Source organism: Solanum tuberosum, unplaced genomic scaffold, assembly GCF_000226075.1.
Source record: "Solanum tuberosum cultivar DM 1-3 516 R44 unplaced genomic scaffold, SolTub_3.0 scf00130, whole genome shotgun sequence".
NCBI classification, from domain to species: Eukaryota; Viridiplantae; Streptophyta; class Magnoliopsida; order Solanales; family Solanaceae; genus Solanum; species Solanum tuberosum.
In genome coordinates, this window is record NW_006239060.1 from 1,126,692 (window position 1) to 1,144,859 (window position 18,168).

The 18,168-nt window shown below is 36.0% G+C and overlaps 1 protein-coding gene across 1 annotated transcript; it reads left to right on the plus strand.

The window, feature by feature from the left end:
* LOC102599827 (actin-depolymerizing factor) lies at positions 1 to 2,819 on the plus strand. Its single transcript, XM_006351615.2, has 3 exons — positions 1 to 142; positions 769 to 1,034; positions 2,359 to 2,819. Exons 1-3 carry the CDS (start codon positions 122 to 124, stop codon positions 2,507 to 2,509), a joined length of 438 nt encoding a protein of 145 aa, XP_006351677.1. The 5' UTR covers positions 1 to 121; the 3' UTR covers positions 2,510 to 2,819.
* Positions 2,820 to 18,168: the final 15,349 nt, after the last annotated feature.

An 18,168-nucleotide genomic window follows, 5' to 3' on the forward strand; every position in this document is an offset into this window, starting at 1 on the left:
CATTTTGACAGTATCTTTTCTTTTCTTTTCTTCTCTAATTATAATCTAATCTACTCAATCAACAACACCTTCAACTCCTTTCTTCCTCTCAAGGCTCCTTTAATTTTTTTTTGCTCTTCTCATGTCTTTCAAATTCAGAGGGGTATGTCATCTATCTTTAATTTCGTTTTGTTCATCTACGTCTTTGATCAATTTGTATGTTATGTTCACTTGTTAATTTTGACTTTATGTAGTAGTCCCTTGGGAATATCTGATCCTTATTAGCACCAACTTATCAAGTTATAAGGATGTACATCTTCCAACTAGGATAATTGAACATAAAAATGCAACAGAGTTATGTGGTGGTTTCTCTAGCTATTCCTGCTGGGAAGTAGCTGATATCCGATGGAATAGTCAAGGCGCTTTAAATTTTATTTGGCTTGACACCGTCACTATAAATGTCAATTTTGAAAAGTTAAATTAGTTTTCTGAGCTAGCGTTTGATCATAGATTTTGAGAGTATGCTTTTTGAAAATTTGTGATGTTTGACCATGAAATTTGATCAGATTTTTGGAAATATGATCTTAAAATATTTTTGACTAATCTAAACCAGTTTTTGGGACTTCCGCTCACAAAACTTCAATTTTTTTTCCAAGTAAAATACATGTCCAAAGAGAACTTCAAAAACTTAGTGAAGAACTAAATTTTTGATATTTGAAATCCTCAAATTATATCTCTGTTTTCAAGTGAAGTATTGACACTGGACTGGATTTATTCTTTGAGTTTCAGCCAAATGCTTCTTCTGGAATGGGTGTGGCTGATCACGGCAAAAATGCATTCTTGGAGTTGAAGAGGAAGAAGGTTCATAGATATGTGATTTTCAAGATCGATGAAATGAAAAAGGAGGTTGTTGTTGAGAAAACTGGCAGCCCTGCAGAAAGCTTTGATGACTTTACTGCTTCTTTACCAGAAAATGATTGCCGATATGCGGTGTATGACTTTGATTTTGTGACTTCTGAGAATTGCCAAAAGAGCAAGATATTCTTTGTTCATTGGTCAGTCTCCCACCTCCTTGTGCATATTTTCATCTGTGTATGATTCCAACTATTGTTTGATTTTTTAATTTGCTTGGTTTTCCTGTATGCTTCCTTCCAAGACGGGGAAGTGAAGGAGAAAGGAGATAGAAGTTTGTCCCTCTGGAAGTTAGAGATGTAAAAGAGACGTCTTTTTTATCCTTCTGTTCTGTTATATATGACAATTAGGGTGTACAAATCAAATCGAAAATCGAATCAAATCGCAAATCGAGTTAAACCGAACAAAAAACTCGGCTGGTGGTTTGGTTTGACTTGGTTTGGTATTGGAAAAAAACTCAACTATATTTGGGGTTGGTTTGGTTTTAACTAAAAAAACCAACCCGACATTATATATGTAATTTTAAAATTTTATTTTATACATAAAAATATTTACATTTGATATAGTTTTAAAATATTTCTTATACTATTTCATAGTTTTTATCTTTTAATATATTATTTCAAGTTTAAAACTTATAATTCGGAATGGTCCAATAAAGATTATAGTTCATAGATGCTGATAATTATAATAAAACTTAAATCAAAATCAAATTAATACTAATGCAAAAAGAAAATCAATTCAACACTAAGAATGACAATAATATTGAATATTTGTTCTTTAGTTTAACATTGGTTTAGACAATTTAAAAATACATAATCTAATTTTAATTTCCTTAAATATTTAGTAATGTAACTAATACTTATTAAACTTATTTTAGCATGATTTAGTGCTTTTTAAATTATGATCATTTTCATTATGACTTTGCAATATTTATTTTATATGATGATTTCATTATTATTTTTTATTGAATATTTTAGTGTCATCACTCATCTCATATTTTGTGTTATTTTCTTAAGAAACACCTTAGCTAATTGTATTTTGGTTGGACTAAAGAAATATTTGGAGCACAACTTAATAATAAGTTTGTATGCAAACTTTACCGAAAAAATCAAAGGTTTATTAGTTTGATTTGATTTATAAATTTAAAAATTCGACACAATGGTTTGATTTGGTATTTGAAAAACCCGAACCAACTCGAGATTGAAAAACTCGAAAAAATCCAAATTTTATTAGTTTGGTTTGGTTTATAAATTTAAATTTTTTACACAAATGGTTTGGTTTGATATTTGAAAAACCCGAACCAACCCAATCATGTACACCCCTAATGACAATCATTTAAGGACTCAACAACTTTTTTTCTTGAATCACAATTGTTAAGTTTCTAAATGTAATTTAGTACTACTTGTTATGTAACACTTATATCTTTTTCCTTCTCACATTCTCTGTGCATTGCTTTTGTTTCCTTAGGTCTCCTGCAACATCTCGTATCCGTGCGAAGATGCTTTACGCCACCTCTAAAGACGCATTTAAAAGAGAGCTCGATGGTTTTCATTATGAGATTCAGGCTACTGATCCAACAGAAGTTGATCTTGAAGTGCTGAAAGACCGTGCTCACTGAGCCATCTTGCAATAAACACTATCTTTCCTCTTATAAGGAACAGAACTCGCAGGGCCTTACTATTATCATAGTGATTAGTGCCAATAGCTTATATATCGTTGTGTTTCTCACAGAGGAAAATTCTTCTTAAATAATTGGGCATATGGGAAGGGCTGATTTCCAGCTAAGCATTTAGCTTGTTAGTGTATATGGTGTTGGCATTATTTTGCTTTTTTATCAGATGTTTGAACACTTGGGAACCTGCATAACATAATATCAGTGGTTGCCAATTTTCCAATTGTGGACTATACAAGTACAAAATTATGTCTTTCGTTAGAATCAACATACAAGCATTGGGAGTAACTACTTTTAGACAGTAAGTGTTATACTAATGTTAGGAACTTCTATAATGCATATAATTATGGAGTACACATGACACAAAACATATGGAATTCTAGGAGCAGTAATTACACATAATCACAAATACCTGAGACTTATAGTATCTCCGTACTAATAGCTTGAATTAAAGAAACTGCAGTACTACTAGATAGAACATATAAAGGATAAAAGGGAAAGATATGAAACTAGTAACTAATTTTAAACACCCAGAGGCCCCCCACCCTGAGTCTGCCCGACTCGAGGCCCCCACCCTGAGTCCGCCCACCTCGAGGTCCCCTCCCTAAGTCCGCCCGCCTAGAGTCCCGATCATTCTAAAACGATCGTTAAGGTCATTCACTCGATTCCCTGTTGCCCGTTCATACCTTACAACGAGTATGATAGATGTCTATAATTGGCTTACTTTCAAATTCGTTGTTGGAGAAAGGGAAAAGGATTCTTTCTGGTTGTCACATCTTCTCACCCTGTCTGCTTTGGCTATGTGTTCGTAATGCTTCCTTCTTTTCTTTGATTGAATGAATTCTGAACTGGAATCATGAATTGGATTCGAACCAATATTGCTTTTGCGACTTTCCCTTTAGTCGATCATGATGGGAAGATCCTGCTGCATCAGGATTTCGGCACCCCTTTCTGTGAGATATTTGCCTAACCAACCCCCCGCCTCGAGACCCCTGCCTTGAGGCCCCAGCCCCTCCGCATTGAGGCCGCCCACCCCATTTCACCCGATTTATAACTGAACCAATTAGAGGATTCTTGCTGTTGACCAAACAGGACTCAACAAAAATATCAGAAAGGAAATATTTTTTAACTCAACAAAGAAGATGAACATAAAAAGTCACTTGGATTCACATACATCCACGGATAGGTTCAATTGAGACAATGTCATTCCAACAAATCATGCTCTAATATTTAAGTATCTATGTTACATAGGCACACAAATACTATGTTACATAGGCACACAAATACTATGTCTGTGAGAAACTAACTTCAACCTAGTAAGCTACAGAAACTTGGACAACTAACTAAGCCCCAAGAAAATACTGGAACAATTCAAACATGAAAAGAAGAAATGAAACCTAGATCATACAATCAAAAGATAAGATCACTCAAAGAATCAATACACATGATAGTACTTCTTTACAGGGAGACTTGGCAGTGGTAATGTTAGGAACCTTTTTGGGCATCCACACAGGCACTTTCAAATTAATTAATGTTCTGAATTAAACAAAGGTGTCTAATAATATCACATAGTAATACCATCGCACTTTCCCTTCCCCCAGATTACTTTACTGACTGTAATTCATTCAAAAAGAGTAAAAGAAGTGACCAAGAATTGCCATGAAATTATGAGAATATCTCCAGAAGCAAACGATGAGGGAAAACAAAGAAAAAATCCATATAAATTTTAGACTACTTAAACTACTTAGAGATACAAGGATATTCATCTATTCAGAAGATATGTCATGGCTACACACCAAAACTTTCAATGAGAATTGCAAAATGATGGAAAAGTTACTGTACATGAGCGGAAAACTTGAACAAGCTATTAACACAATTTAAACGCAAAAAGAGCAAATCAATATATATCAAAGGGGACCTATTAGGCAGTGATATACTCTGTAAAATAAGACTTTGAACCGAACTAAAAAGCAGACAAATTAAGGATTAAACTAGCATATACTTAAACAAACCTTGAACTACATTCTGAAATTAAGCTAAACCATAGTCAGGACATGAATAATGAATGAAACATCAAGTCTAACCATAAGAGAACAAGCATGAATTTCAAACATAGTTTCTAACAGAGAATTAACTACATTACCTTGATTTTTGATAGTAGTTGATGAAGTCCAAATATATGTGAAAGCTTCTTAACATGCACTTTGAAGGAGTTGAAGTTGATACAGGCATACAGCCTTTCTTTGATTTTTTTTTAGTTTTGCTGCGTAGAATCTCTATTTCTTTGAAGTACAGAGTAGAAATCTTTTCTTCAGAAATCTCTTGTGCAATGTAGGGTATGAGTATGACACTTTGGTGGGCTTTGGCCCTTACACTTTGAAATCCCTTTTATTTTGTTTAGACCAAATTTTCAAAATATGGGGTGTTACAATCTCTCCACCTTATGAAATACGGTCCCCGAATTTGAAGTGCATATTTGATGACTCACACTTGCTCTGACTCCCAAATAGCTTCTTCAATAGTATGATTTATCCCAGTGTTTTGGACGGCGAGAGGCGACAAAAGGCGACAAGGGCCTGCCTCGACACGCGGCGAGGCGAGCGTCAAGGCGATCGCCTTTTTGAATCAAGGCGCTCGCCTTTTTGAATCAAGGCGCCAATTAATACCAAAAATTAAAAATATTTAATTGCATATATAAATATCCAAAATCTCAATAGCAATAATATATATTAGCAAATATTTCAATTCAAAAACAAAAAGTAGATACTAAAAGTCTAGAACTTTAAAGACCCAATAATTCAAAAGATAATACTAGAACTCTAAAAGTCTATTTTTCTTCAAAACTATCCAACTCTTGAAGATCAACATCCTCTACATCATTATATTGCTCCTCATCTTCTTCCTCCTCGTAGTCTTCATCAATTAGTGTCCGAGTCCTACTTGAAGTTGAACTTGTAGATGAAGTTTCTACTCCTTTGCCCTTGTCAAGTGCTCTTGATCTTGAAGAAAGTCCCCTAAGATGATAGATACTCTCATCAGCTCCAATTGCCGTAGCAACACTACCCCAAGTAAGATCATCATCCTCATATACTAGTTCATCTTCTTGATCTTCGGGGCATCCAACTAACCATTCATTTGAATCATCAATGTTATCCAAGCGAATTGGATCAATGAGATCACGAGCAAAATTTACTTACGTGTTCACACACACTCTAATTTTGTTCACATCCGGATGAGCTACAAGTTAGGCTTAATACTTTCATGGCAAACTTTTGCAAGTTTGGTGTTTCACTACCAAATAGTGACCACCATTCCACTATAATAAAATAAATTTAGAGGCTAATGAGTGTAAATAAGTTGAATAATTTAAGTAAGAGCTAAATCACCTCACTTACCCGGTGACCTTGTGTCTCTAGCTCTTTTAGCCGGACCACAACCAAATAGTTCATTCGCCATTTTGTACCTAGGAAGCTCAACGACTAGTAAATCTTGTATTGTTGTATCGGAGATCAGCTTCTCAACACATGCATAATACTCGGTCCACAGACTCTGTAGTAAAGTTTCCTCTTCTTGAGCTTTATAATACAATCCTGGGTTCAAAACATGGCCTGCAGCATGCAAAGGCCGATGGAGTTGGTCTGACCACCTTGCATCAATAATTTCAAACACTTTCTCATATTGCTTCTTAATTCCATGAAAACCCCGTTCAATAGTTTCTTTTGCTCTATCCATTGCTTCATAAATATAGCCCATTGGTGGTTTTTTCTCCCAATCCACCAAACAAAGCACTTTTGTCAAGGGCCACAAACTGTAAGTGCTACGACAACAGCATCCCAAAAGTGGGCAGAAATAATAAGATTGGCAACATCATTCCCGAAAGTTTCCTTGCAAATTTACTTGAAGTCCATTCGGTTGAGAGGACTAAAGTTCTCAAGTTTTTCTTTGTATGTACATAGCTCTCAAAGTTAAGAACGCCGTTGCAAATCTTGTCCTGGCCGGTTTCACCAAATTTCTTTCCTTGGTGAATTTTCTCATCAAGTTTAACAACAATGGCCTTTGACTAATGTAAGAATGGATTCTGATGGCCTTCTTAAAAACTGTTAAGGTAAGATTATAGTAATTGGTAGGCAATAAGTATTAAATATTGACTATAAAGAAAGTTAGAGGATATGAGAGTGATATTACCGGAAGCATATGGCTTAACCTTGAATATGTCACCAAACATCAAGTTGATGCAATGAGCGGCACATGGAGTCCAATAAATGTGTGGGTATGCACCCATCATCATGCTTCCCGCTTTAACATTCTCACTAGCATTATCAGTGACAATTTGTACAACATTTTTCGGTCCAATTCTGTCAATAGCAGTGTTTAGGATGGCGAGAGGCGACAAAAGGCGACAAGGGCCTGCCTCGCCACGCGGCGAGGCGAGCGGCGAGGCGATCGCCTTTTTGAATCAAGGCGCCAATTAATACCAAAAATTAAAAATATTTAATTGCATATATAAATATCCAAAATCTCAATAGCAATAACATATATTAGCAAATATTTCAATTCAAAAACAAAAAGTAGATACTAAAAGTCTAGAACTTTAAAGACCCAATAATTCAAAAGATAATACTAGAACTCTAAAAGTCTATTATTCTTCAAAACTATCCAACTCTTGAAGATCAACATCCTCTACATCATTATATTGCTCCTCATCTTCTTCCTCCTCGTAGTCTTCATCAATTAGTGTCCGAGTCCTACTTGAAGTTGAACTTATAGATGAAGTTTCTACTCCTTTGCCCTTGTCAAGTGCTCCTGATCTTGAAGAAAGTCCCCTAAGATGATATATATTCTCATCAGCTCCAATTGCCGTAGCAACACTACCCCAAGTAAGATAATCATCCTCATATACTAGTTCATCTTCTTGATCTTCGGGGCATCCAACTAACCATTCATTTGAATCATCAATGTTATCCAAGCGAATTGGATCAATGAGATCACGAGCATCATAACGATGTTTCAATGTTCTATTGTACTTAATGTACACTAGATCATTGAGACGCGATAGTGCAAAGCCTATTCCTCTTTTTGAAATGAATCTACACATAAGTTACAGATATTAACTAATAGATATTGATAATAATATAATATGGAAATTAGGATATAATTTTTTTACTTACGTGTTCAAACACACTCCAATTTCGCTCACATCCGGATGAGCTACAAGTTAGGCTTAATACTTTCATGGCAAACTTTTGCAAGTTTGGTGTTTCACTATCAATTAGTGACCACCATTCAACTATAATAAAATAAATTTAAAGGTTAATGAGTATAAATAAGTCAAATAATTTGAGAGCTAAATCAACTCACTTACCCGGTGACCTTGTGTCTCTAGCTCTTTTAGCCGGACCACAACCAAATAGTCCACGCGCCATTTTGTTTGGTCTGACCACCTTGTATAAATAATTCCAAACACTTTCTCATATTGTTTCTTAATTCCACGAAAACCACGTTCAATAGTTTCTTTGGCTCTATCCATTGCTTCATAAATATAGCCCATTGGTGGTTTTTTCTCCCCATCCACCAAACGAAGCACTTTTGTCAAAGGGCCACAAACTGTAAGTGCTCGAACAACATCATCCCAAAAGTGGGCAGAAATAATAAGATTGGCAACATCTTTACCGAAAGTTTCCTTTGCAAATTTACTTGAAGTCCATTCGGTTGAGAGGACTAAAGTTCTCAAGTTTTTTCTTTGTATGTACATAGCTCTCAAAGTTAAGAACGCCGTTGCAAATCTTGTCTTGGCCAGTTTCACCAAATTTCTTTCCTTGGTGAATTTTCTCATCAAGTTTAACAACAATGGCCTTTGACTAATGTAAGAATGGATTCTGATGGCTTTCTTAAAAACTGTTAAGGTAAGATTATAGTAATTAGTAGCTAATAAGTATTAAATATTGACTATAAAGAAAGTTAGAGGATATGAGAGTGATATTACCGGAAGCATATGGCTTAACCTTGAATATGTCACCAAACATCAAGTTGATGCAATGAGCGGCACATGGAGTCCAATAAATGTGTGGGTATGCACCCATCATCATGCTTCCCGCTTTAACATTCTCACTAGCATTATCAGTGACAATTTGTACACCATTTTCCGGTCCAATTCTTTCAATAGCAGTGTTTTGGACGGCGAGAGGCGACAAAAGGCGACAAGGGCCTGCCTCGCCACGCGGCGAGGCGAGCGGCGAGGAGATCGCCTTTTTGAATCAAGGCGCCAATTCATACCAAAATTAAAAATATTTAATTGCATATATAAATATCCAAAATCTCAATAGCAATAACATATATTAGCAAATATTTCAATTCAAAAACAAAAAGTAGATACTAAATGTTTAGAACTTTAAAGACCCAATAATTCAAAAGATAATACTAGAACTCTAAAAGTCTATTATTCTTCAAAACTATCCAACTCTTGAAGATCAACATCCTCTACATCATTATATTGCTCCTCATCTTCTTCCTCCTCGTAGTCTTCATCAATTAGTGTCCGAGTCCTACTTGAAGTTGAACTTGTAGATGAAGTTTCTACTCCTTTGCCCTTGTCAAGTGCTCTTGATCTTGAAGAAAGTCCCCTAAGATGATAGATACTCTCATCAGCTCCAATTGCCGTAGCAACACTACCCCAAGTAAGATCAGCATCCTCATATACTAGTTCATCTTTTTTTATATTCGGGGCATCCAACTAACCATTCATTTGAATCATCAATGTTATCCAAGCGAATTGGATCAATGAGATCACGAGCATCATAACGACGTTTCAATGTTCTATTGTACTTAATGTACACTAGATCATTGAGACGCGATAGTGCAAGCCTATTCCTCTTTTTGGAATGAATATACACATACGTTACAGATATTAACTAATAGATATTGATAATAATATAATATGGAAATTAGGATAAAATTTTTTTACTTACGTGTTCACACACACTCTAATTTTGTTCACATCCGGATGAGCTACAAGTTAGGCTTAATACTTTAATGACAAACTTTTGCAAGTTTGGTGTTTCACTATCAAATAGTGACCACCATTCCACTATAATAAAATAAATTTAGAGGCTAATGAGTGTAAATAAGTCGAATAATTTAAGTAAGAGCTAAATTAACTCACTTACCCGGTGACCTTGTGACTCTAGCTCTTTTAGCCGGACCACAACCAAATAGTCCATTCGCCATTTTGTACCTAGGAAGCTCAACGACTAGTAAATCTTGTATTGTTGTATCGGAGATCAGTTACTCAACACATGCATAATACTCGGTCCATAGACTCTGTAGTAAAGTTCCCTCTTCTTGAGCTTTATAATACAATAATGGGTTCAAAACACGGCCTGCAGCATGCAAAGGCCGATGGAATTGGTCTAACCACCTTGCATCTATAATTTCAAACACTTTCTCATATTGCTTCTTAATTCCACAAAAACCCCGTTCAATAGTTTCTTTGGCTCTATCCATTGCTTCATAAATATTGCCCATTTGTGGGTTTTTTTACCCATCCACCAAACGAAGTACTTTTGTCAAAGGGCCACAAAATGTAAGTGCTCGAACAACATCATCCCAAAAGTGGGCAAAAATATTAAGATTGGCAACATCTTTCCCGATAGTTTCCTTTGCAAATTTACTTGAAGTCCATTCGGTTGAGAGGACTAAAGTTCTCAAGTTTTTTCTTTATATGTACATAGCTCTCAAAGTTAAGAACGCCGTTGCAAATCTTGTCTTGGCCGGTTTCACCAAATTTCTTTCCTTGGTGAATTTTCTCATCAAGTTTAAAAACAATGGCCTTTGACTAATGTAAGAATGGATTATGATGGCCTTCTTAATAACTGTTAAGGTAAGATTATAGTAATTAGTAGCTAATAAGTATTAAATATTGACTATAACGAAAGTTAGAGGATATGAGAGTGATATTAACGGAAGCATATGGATTAACCTTGAAGATGTCACCAAACATCAAGTTGATGCAATGAGCGGCACATGGAGACCAATAAATGTGTGGGTATGCACCCATCATCATGCTTCCCGCTTTATCATTCTCACTAGCATTATCAGTGACAATTTGTACAACATTTTCCGGTCCAATTCTTTAAATAGCAGTGTTTTGGACGGCGAGAGACGACAAAAGGCGACAAGGGCCTGCCTCGCCACGCGGCGAGGCGAGCGGCGAGGCGATCGCCTTTTTGAATCAAGACGCCAATTAATACCAAAAATTAAAAATATTTAATTGCATATATAAATATCCAAAATCTCAATAGCAATAACATATATTAGCAAATATTTCAATTCAAAAACAAAAATTAGATACTAAAAGTCTAGAACTTTAAAGACCCAATAATTCAAAAGATAATACTAGAACTCTAAAAGTCTATTATTCTTCAAAACTATCCAACTCTTGAAGATCAACATCCTCTACATCATTATATTGCTCCTCATCTTCTTCCTCCTAGTAGTCTTCATCAATTAGTGTCCGATTCCACTTGAAGTTGAACTTGTAGATGAAGTTTCTACCCCTTTGCCCTTGTCAAGTGCTCTTGATCTTGAAGAAAGTCCCCTAAGATGATAGATACTCTCATCAGCTCCAATTGCCGTAGCAACACTACCCCAAGTAAGATAATCATCCTCATATATTAGTCCATCTTCTTGATCTTCGGGGTATCCAACTAACCATTCATTTAAATCATCAATGTTATCTTTAGCGAATTGGAACAACGAGATCACGAGCATCATAACGACGTTTCAATGTTCTATTGTACTTAATGTACACTAGATCATTGAGACGCGATAGTGCAAGCCTATTCCTCTTTTTGAAATGAATCTTGACATAAGTTACAGATATTAACTAATAGATATTGATAATAATATAATAAGGAAATTAGGATATTAATTTTTTTACTTACGTGTTCAAACACACTCCAGTTTCGCTCAAATCCGGATGAGCTACAAGTTAGGCTTAATACTTTCATGGCAAACTTTTGCAAGTTTGGTGTTTCACTACCAAATAGTGACCACCATTCCACTATAATAAAATAAATTTAGAGGCTAATGAGTGTAAATAAGTCGAATAATATAAGTAAGAGCTAAATTAACTCACTTACCCGGTGACCTTGGGTCTCTAGCTCTTTTAGCCGGACCACAACCAAATAGTCCATTCGCCATTTTGTACCTAGGAAGCTCAGCGACTAGTAAATCTTGTTTTGTTGTATCTGGGATCATCTTCACAACACATGCTTAATACTCGGTCCACAGACTCTGTAGTAAAGTTCCCTCTTCTTGAGCTTTATAATACAATCCTGGGTTCCAAACATGGCCTGTAGCATGCAAAGGCCGATGGAGTTGGTCTGACCACCTTGCATCAATAATTTCAAACACTTTCTCATAGTGCTTCTTAATTCCACGAAAACCCCGTTCAATAGTTTCTTTGGCTCTATCCATTGCTTCATAAATATAGCCCATTGGTGGTTTTTTCTCCCCATCCACCAAACGAAGCACTTTTGTCAAAGGGCCATAAACTATAAGTGCTCGAACAACATCATCCCAAAAGTGGGCAGAAATAATAAGAAAAGCAACATCTTTCCCGAAAGTTTCCTTGGCAAATTTACTTGAAGTCCATTCGGTTGAGAGGACTAAAGTTCTCAAGTTTTTTCTTTGTATGTACATAAGATTATAGTAATTAGTAGCTAAAAAGTATTAAATATTGACTATAAAGAAAGTCAGAGGATATGAGAGTGATATTACCGGAAGCATATGGCTTAACCTTGAATATGTCACCAAACATCAAGTTGATGCAATGAGCGGCACATGGAGTCCAATAAATGTGTGGGTATGCACCCATCATCACGCTTCCCGCTTTAACATTCTCACTAGCATTATCAGTGACAATTTGTACAACATTTTCCTGTCCAATTCTTTCAATATCAGTGTTTTGGACGGCGAGAGGCGACAAAAGGCGACAAGGACATTCCTCGCCATGGGGCGAGGCGAGCGGCGAGGCTATCGCCATTTTGAATCAAGGCGCCAATAAATACCAAAAATTAGAAATATTTAATTGCATATATAAATATCCAAAATTTCAATAGCAATAACATATATTAGCAAATATTTCAATTCAAAAATAAAAAGTAGATACTAAAGGTCTAGAACTTTAAACACCCAATAATTCAAAAGATAATACTAGAACTCTAAAAGTCTATTCTTCTTCAAAACTATCCAATCTTGAAGATCAACATCCTCTACATCATTATATTGCTCCTCATCTTCTTCCTCTTAGTAGTCTTCATCAATTAGTGTCCGCGTCCTACTTGAAGTTGAACTTGTAGATGAAGTTTCTACTCCTTTGCCCTTGTCAAGTGCTTTTGATCTTGAAGAAAGTCCCCCTAAGATGATAGATACTCTCATCAGCTCCAATTGCCGTAGCAACACTACCCCAAGTAAGATAATCATCCTCATATACCTAGTTCATCTTCTTGATCTTCGGGGCATCCAACTAACCATTCATTTGAATCATCAATGTTATCCAAGCGAATTGGATCAATGAGATCACGAGCATCATAACGACGTTTCAATGTTCTATTGTACTTAATGTACACTAGATCATTAAGACGCGATAGTGCAAGCCTATTCATCTTTTTGGAATGAATATACACATACGTTACAGATATTAACTAATAGATATTGATAATAATATAATATGGAAATTAGGATATAATTTTCTTACTTACGTGTTCAAACACACTCCAATTTCGCTCACATCCGGATGAGCTACAAGTTAGGGTTAATACTTTCATGGCAAACTTTTGCAAGTTTGGTGTTTCAATACCAAATAGTGACCACCATTCCACTATAATAAAATCAATTTAGAGGCTAATGAGTGTAAATAAGTCGAATAATGTAAGTAAGAGCTAAATCAGCTCACTTACCCGGTGACCTTGTGTCTCTAGCCCTTTTAGCCGGACCACAACCAAATAGTTCATTCGCCATTTTGTACCTAGGAAACTCAGCGACTAGTAAATCTTGTATTGTTGTATCGGGGATCATCTTCTCAACACATGCATAATACTCGGTCCACAGACTCTGTAGTAAAGTTCCCTCCTCTTGAGCTTTATAATACAATCATGGGTTCAAAACATGGCCCGCAGCATGCAAAGGCCGATGGAGTTGGTCTGACCACCTTGCATCATAATTTCAAACACTTTCTCATATTGCTTCTTAATTCCACCAAAACCCCGTTCAATAGTTTCTTTGGCTCTATCCATTGCTTCATAAATGTAACCCATTGGTGGTGTTTTTTCCCCATCCACTAAACGAAGCACTTTTGTCAAAGGGCCACAAACTGTAAGTGCTCGAACAACATCATTCCAAAAGTAGGCAGAAATAATAAAATTGGCAAAATCTTTACCCAAAGTTTCCTTGGCAAATTTACTTGAAGTCCATTCGGTTGAGAGGAATAAAGTTCTCAAGTTTTTTCTTTGTATGTACATAGCTCTCAAAGTTAAGAACGCCGTTGCAAATCTCGTCTTGGCCGATTTCACCAAATTTCTTTCCTTGGTGAATTTTCTCATCAAGTTTAATAAAAATGGCCTTTGACTAATGTAAGAATGGATTCTGATGCCCTTCTTAAAAAGAATTAAGGTAAGATTATAGTAGTTAGTAGCTAATAAGTATTACATATTGACTATAAAGAAAGTTAGAGGATATGAGAGTGATATTACCGGAAGCATATGGTTTAACCTTGAATATGTCACCAAACATCAAGTTGATGCAATGAGCGGCACATGGAATCCAATAAATGTATGGGTATGCACACATCATCATGCTTCCCGCTTTAACATTCTCACTTGCATTATCAGTGACAATTTGTACAACATTTTCCGGTTCAATTCTTCAAATATCAGTGTTTTGGACGGCGAGAGGCGACGAGGGCCTGCCTCGCCACGCGGCTAGGCGATCTCCTTTTTTAATCAAGACGCCAATTAATACCAAAAATTAAAAATATTTAATTGCATATATAAATATCCAAAATCCCAATAGCAATAATATATATTAGCAAATATTTCAATTCAAAAACAAAAATTAGATACTAAAAGTCTAGAACTTTAAAGACCCAATAATTCAAAAGATAATACTAGAACTCTAAAAGTCTATTATTCTTCAAAACTATCCAACTCTTGAAGATCAACATCCTCTACATCATTATATTGCTCCTCATCTTCTTCCTCCTAGTAGTCTTCATCAATTAGTGTCCGAGTCCTACTTGAGGTTGAACTTCTAGATGAAGTTTCTACTCCTTTGCCCTTGTTAAGTGCTCTTGATTATGAAGAAAGTCCCCTGAGATATAGATACTCTCATCAGCTCCAATTGCCGTAGCAACACTACCCAAGTAAGATAATACTATCCTCATATACTAGTTCATCTTATGATCTTCGGGGCATCCAACTAACCATTCATTTGAATCATCAGTGTTATCCGAGCGAATTAGATCAACGAGATCACGAGCATCATAACGACGTTTCAATGTTCTATTGTACTTAATGTACACTAGATCATTGAGACGCGATAGTGCAAAGCCTATTCCTCTTTTTGAAATGAATCTACACATAAGTTACAGATATTAACTAATAGATATTGATAATAATATAATATGGAAATTAGGATATAATTTTTTTACTTACGTGTTCAAACACACTCCAATTTCGCTCACATCCGGATGAGCTACAAGTTAGGCTTAATACTTTCATGGCAAACTTTTGCAAGTTTGGTGTTTCACTACCAAATAGTGACCACCATTCCACTACCGGTGACCTTGTGTCTCTAGCTCTTTTAGCCGGACCACAACCAAATAGTCCATTCGCCATTTTGTACCTAGGAAGCTCAGCGACTAGTAAATCTTGTATTGTTGTTTCGGAGATCAGTTTCTCAACACATGCATAATACTCGGTCCACAGACTCTGTAGTAAAGTTCCCACTTCTTGAGCTTTATAATACAATCAGGGGTTCAAAACACGGCCTGCAGCACGCAAAGGCCAATGGAGTTGGTCTAACCACCTTGCATCAATAATTTCAAACACTTTCTCATTTTGCTTCTTAATTCCACGAAACCCCGATTCAATAGTTTCTTTGGCTCTATCCATTGCTTCATAAATATAGCCCATTGGTGGTGTTTTCTCCTCATCCACCAAACGAAGCACTTTTGTCAAAGGTCCACAAACTGTAAGTGCTTGAACAACATCATCCGAAAAGTGGGCAGAAATAATAAGATTGGCAACATTTTTCCCCAAAGTTTTCTTTGCAAATTTACTTGAAGTCCATTCATCTGAGCGGACTAAAGTTCTCAAGTTTTTTCTTTGTATGTACATAGCTCTCAAAGTTAAGAACGCCGTTGCAAATCTTGTCTTGGCCGGTTTCACCAAATTTCTTTCCTTGGTGAATTTTCTCATCAAGTTTAAAAACAATGGCCTTTGACTAATGTAAGAATGGATTCTGATGGCCTTCTTAAAAACCGTTAAGGTAAGATTATAGTTATTAGTAGCGAATAAGTATTAAATATTGACTATAAAGAAAGTTAGAGGATATGAGAGTGATATTACCGAAAGCATATGGCTTAACCTTGAATATGTCACCAAACATCAAGTTGATGCAATGAGCGGCACATGGAGTCCAATAAATGTGTGGGTATGCACCCATCATCATGCTTCCCGCTTTAACATTCTCACTAGCATTATCAGTGACAATTTGTACAATATTTTCCAGTTCAATCCTATAAATAGCAGTGTTTTGGACGGTGAGAGGCGACAAAAGGCGCCAAAGGCCTGCCTCGCCAGGCGGCGAGGCGAGCGACGAGGCGATCGCCTTTTTGAATCAAGGCGCCAATTAATACCAAAAATTAAAAATATTTAATTGCATATATAAATTTCCAAAATCTCAATACCAATAACATATATTAGCAAATATTTCAATTCAAAAACAAAAAGTAGATACTAAAAGTCTAGAACTTTAAAGACCCAATAATTCAAAAGATAATACTAGAACTCTAAAAGTCTATTATTCTTCAAAACTATCCAACTCTTGAAGATCAACATCCTCTACATCATTATATTGCTCCTCATCTTCTTCCTCCTCGTAGTCTTCATCAATTAGAGTCCAAGTCCTACTTGAAGTTGAACTTGTAGATGAAGTTTCTACTCCTTTGCCCTTGTTAAGTGCTCTTGATCTTGAAGAAAGTCCCCTAAGATGATAGATACTCTCATCAGCTCCAATTGCCGTAGCAACACTACCCCAAGTAAGATAATCATCCTCATATACTAGTTCATCTTCTTGATCTTCGGGGCATCCAACTAACCATTCATTTGAATCATCAATGTTATCCAAGCGAATTGGATCAACGAGATCACGAGCATCATAACGACGTTTCAATGTTCTATTGTACTTATTGTACACTAGATCATTGAGACGCGATAGTGCAAGACTATTCCTCTTTTTGGAATGAATCTACACATACGTTACTGATATTAACTATTCCTCTAATTTTGTTCACATCCGGATGAGCTACAAGTTAGGCTTAATACTTTCATGGCAAACTTTTGCAAGTTTGGTGTTTCACTACCAAATAGTGACCACCATTCCACTAGAATAAAATAAATTTTGAGGCTAATGAGTGTAAATAAGTCGAATAATTTAAGTAAGAGCTAAATCAACTCACTTACCCGGTGACCTTGTGTCTTTAGCTCTTTTAGCCGGACCACAACCAAATAGTCCATTCGCCATTTTGTACCTAGGAAGCTCAGCGACTAGTAAATCTTGTTTTGTTGTATCGGGGATCATCTTCTCAATACATGCATAATACTCGGTCCACAGACTCTGTAGTAAAGTTCCCTCTTCTTGAGCTTTATAATACAATCTTGGGTTCAAAACATGGCCTGCAGCATGCAAAGGCCGATAGAGTTGGTCTGACAACCTTGGATCAATAATTTCAAACACTTTCTCATATTGCTTCTTAATTCCACGAAAACCCCGTTGAATAGTTTCTTTGGCTCTATCCATTGCTTCATAAATATAGCCCATTGGTGGTGTTTTTTCCCCATCCACCAAACGAAGCACTTTTGTCAAATGGGCACAAACTATAAGTGCTCGAACAACATCATCCGAAAAGTGGGCAGAAATAATAAGATTGGCAACATCTTTCCCGAAATTTCCTTTGCAAATTTACTTGAAGTCTATTCGGTTGAGAGGACTAAAGTTCTCAAGTTTTTTCTTTGTATGTACATAGCTCTCAAAGTTAAGAACGCCGTTGCAAATCTTGTCGTGGTCGGTTTCACCAAATTTCTTTCCTTGGTGAATTTTATCATCAAGTTTAACAACAATGGCCTTTGACTAATGTAAGAATGGATTCTGATGGCCTTCTTAAAAACTGTTAAGGTAAGAGATTATAGTTATTAGTAGCGAATAAGTATTAAATATTGACTATAAAGAAAGTTAGAGGATATGAGAGTGATATTACCGGAAGCATATGGCTTAACCTTGAATATGTCACCAAACATCAAGTTGATGCAATGAGCGGCACATTTAGT

Excerpts from the sequence above, each read along its gene's own strand:
- LOC102599827 (XM_006351615.2), top strand. The coding sequence starts at position 122 with ATGTCTTTCAAATTCAGAGGG. Across the intron at positions 143-768 it reads TGTCTTTCAAATTCAGAGGG|CCAAATGCTTCTTCTGGAAT; the intron begins GTATGTCATCTA and ends TTTGAGTTTCAG. Across the intron at positions 1,035-2,358 it reads AAGATATTCTTTGTTCATTG|GTCTCCTGCAACATCTCGTA; the intron begins GTCAGTCTCCCA and ends TTGTTTCCTTAG.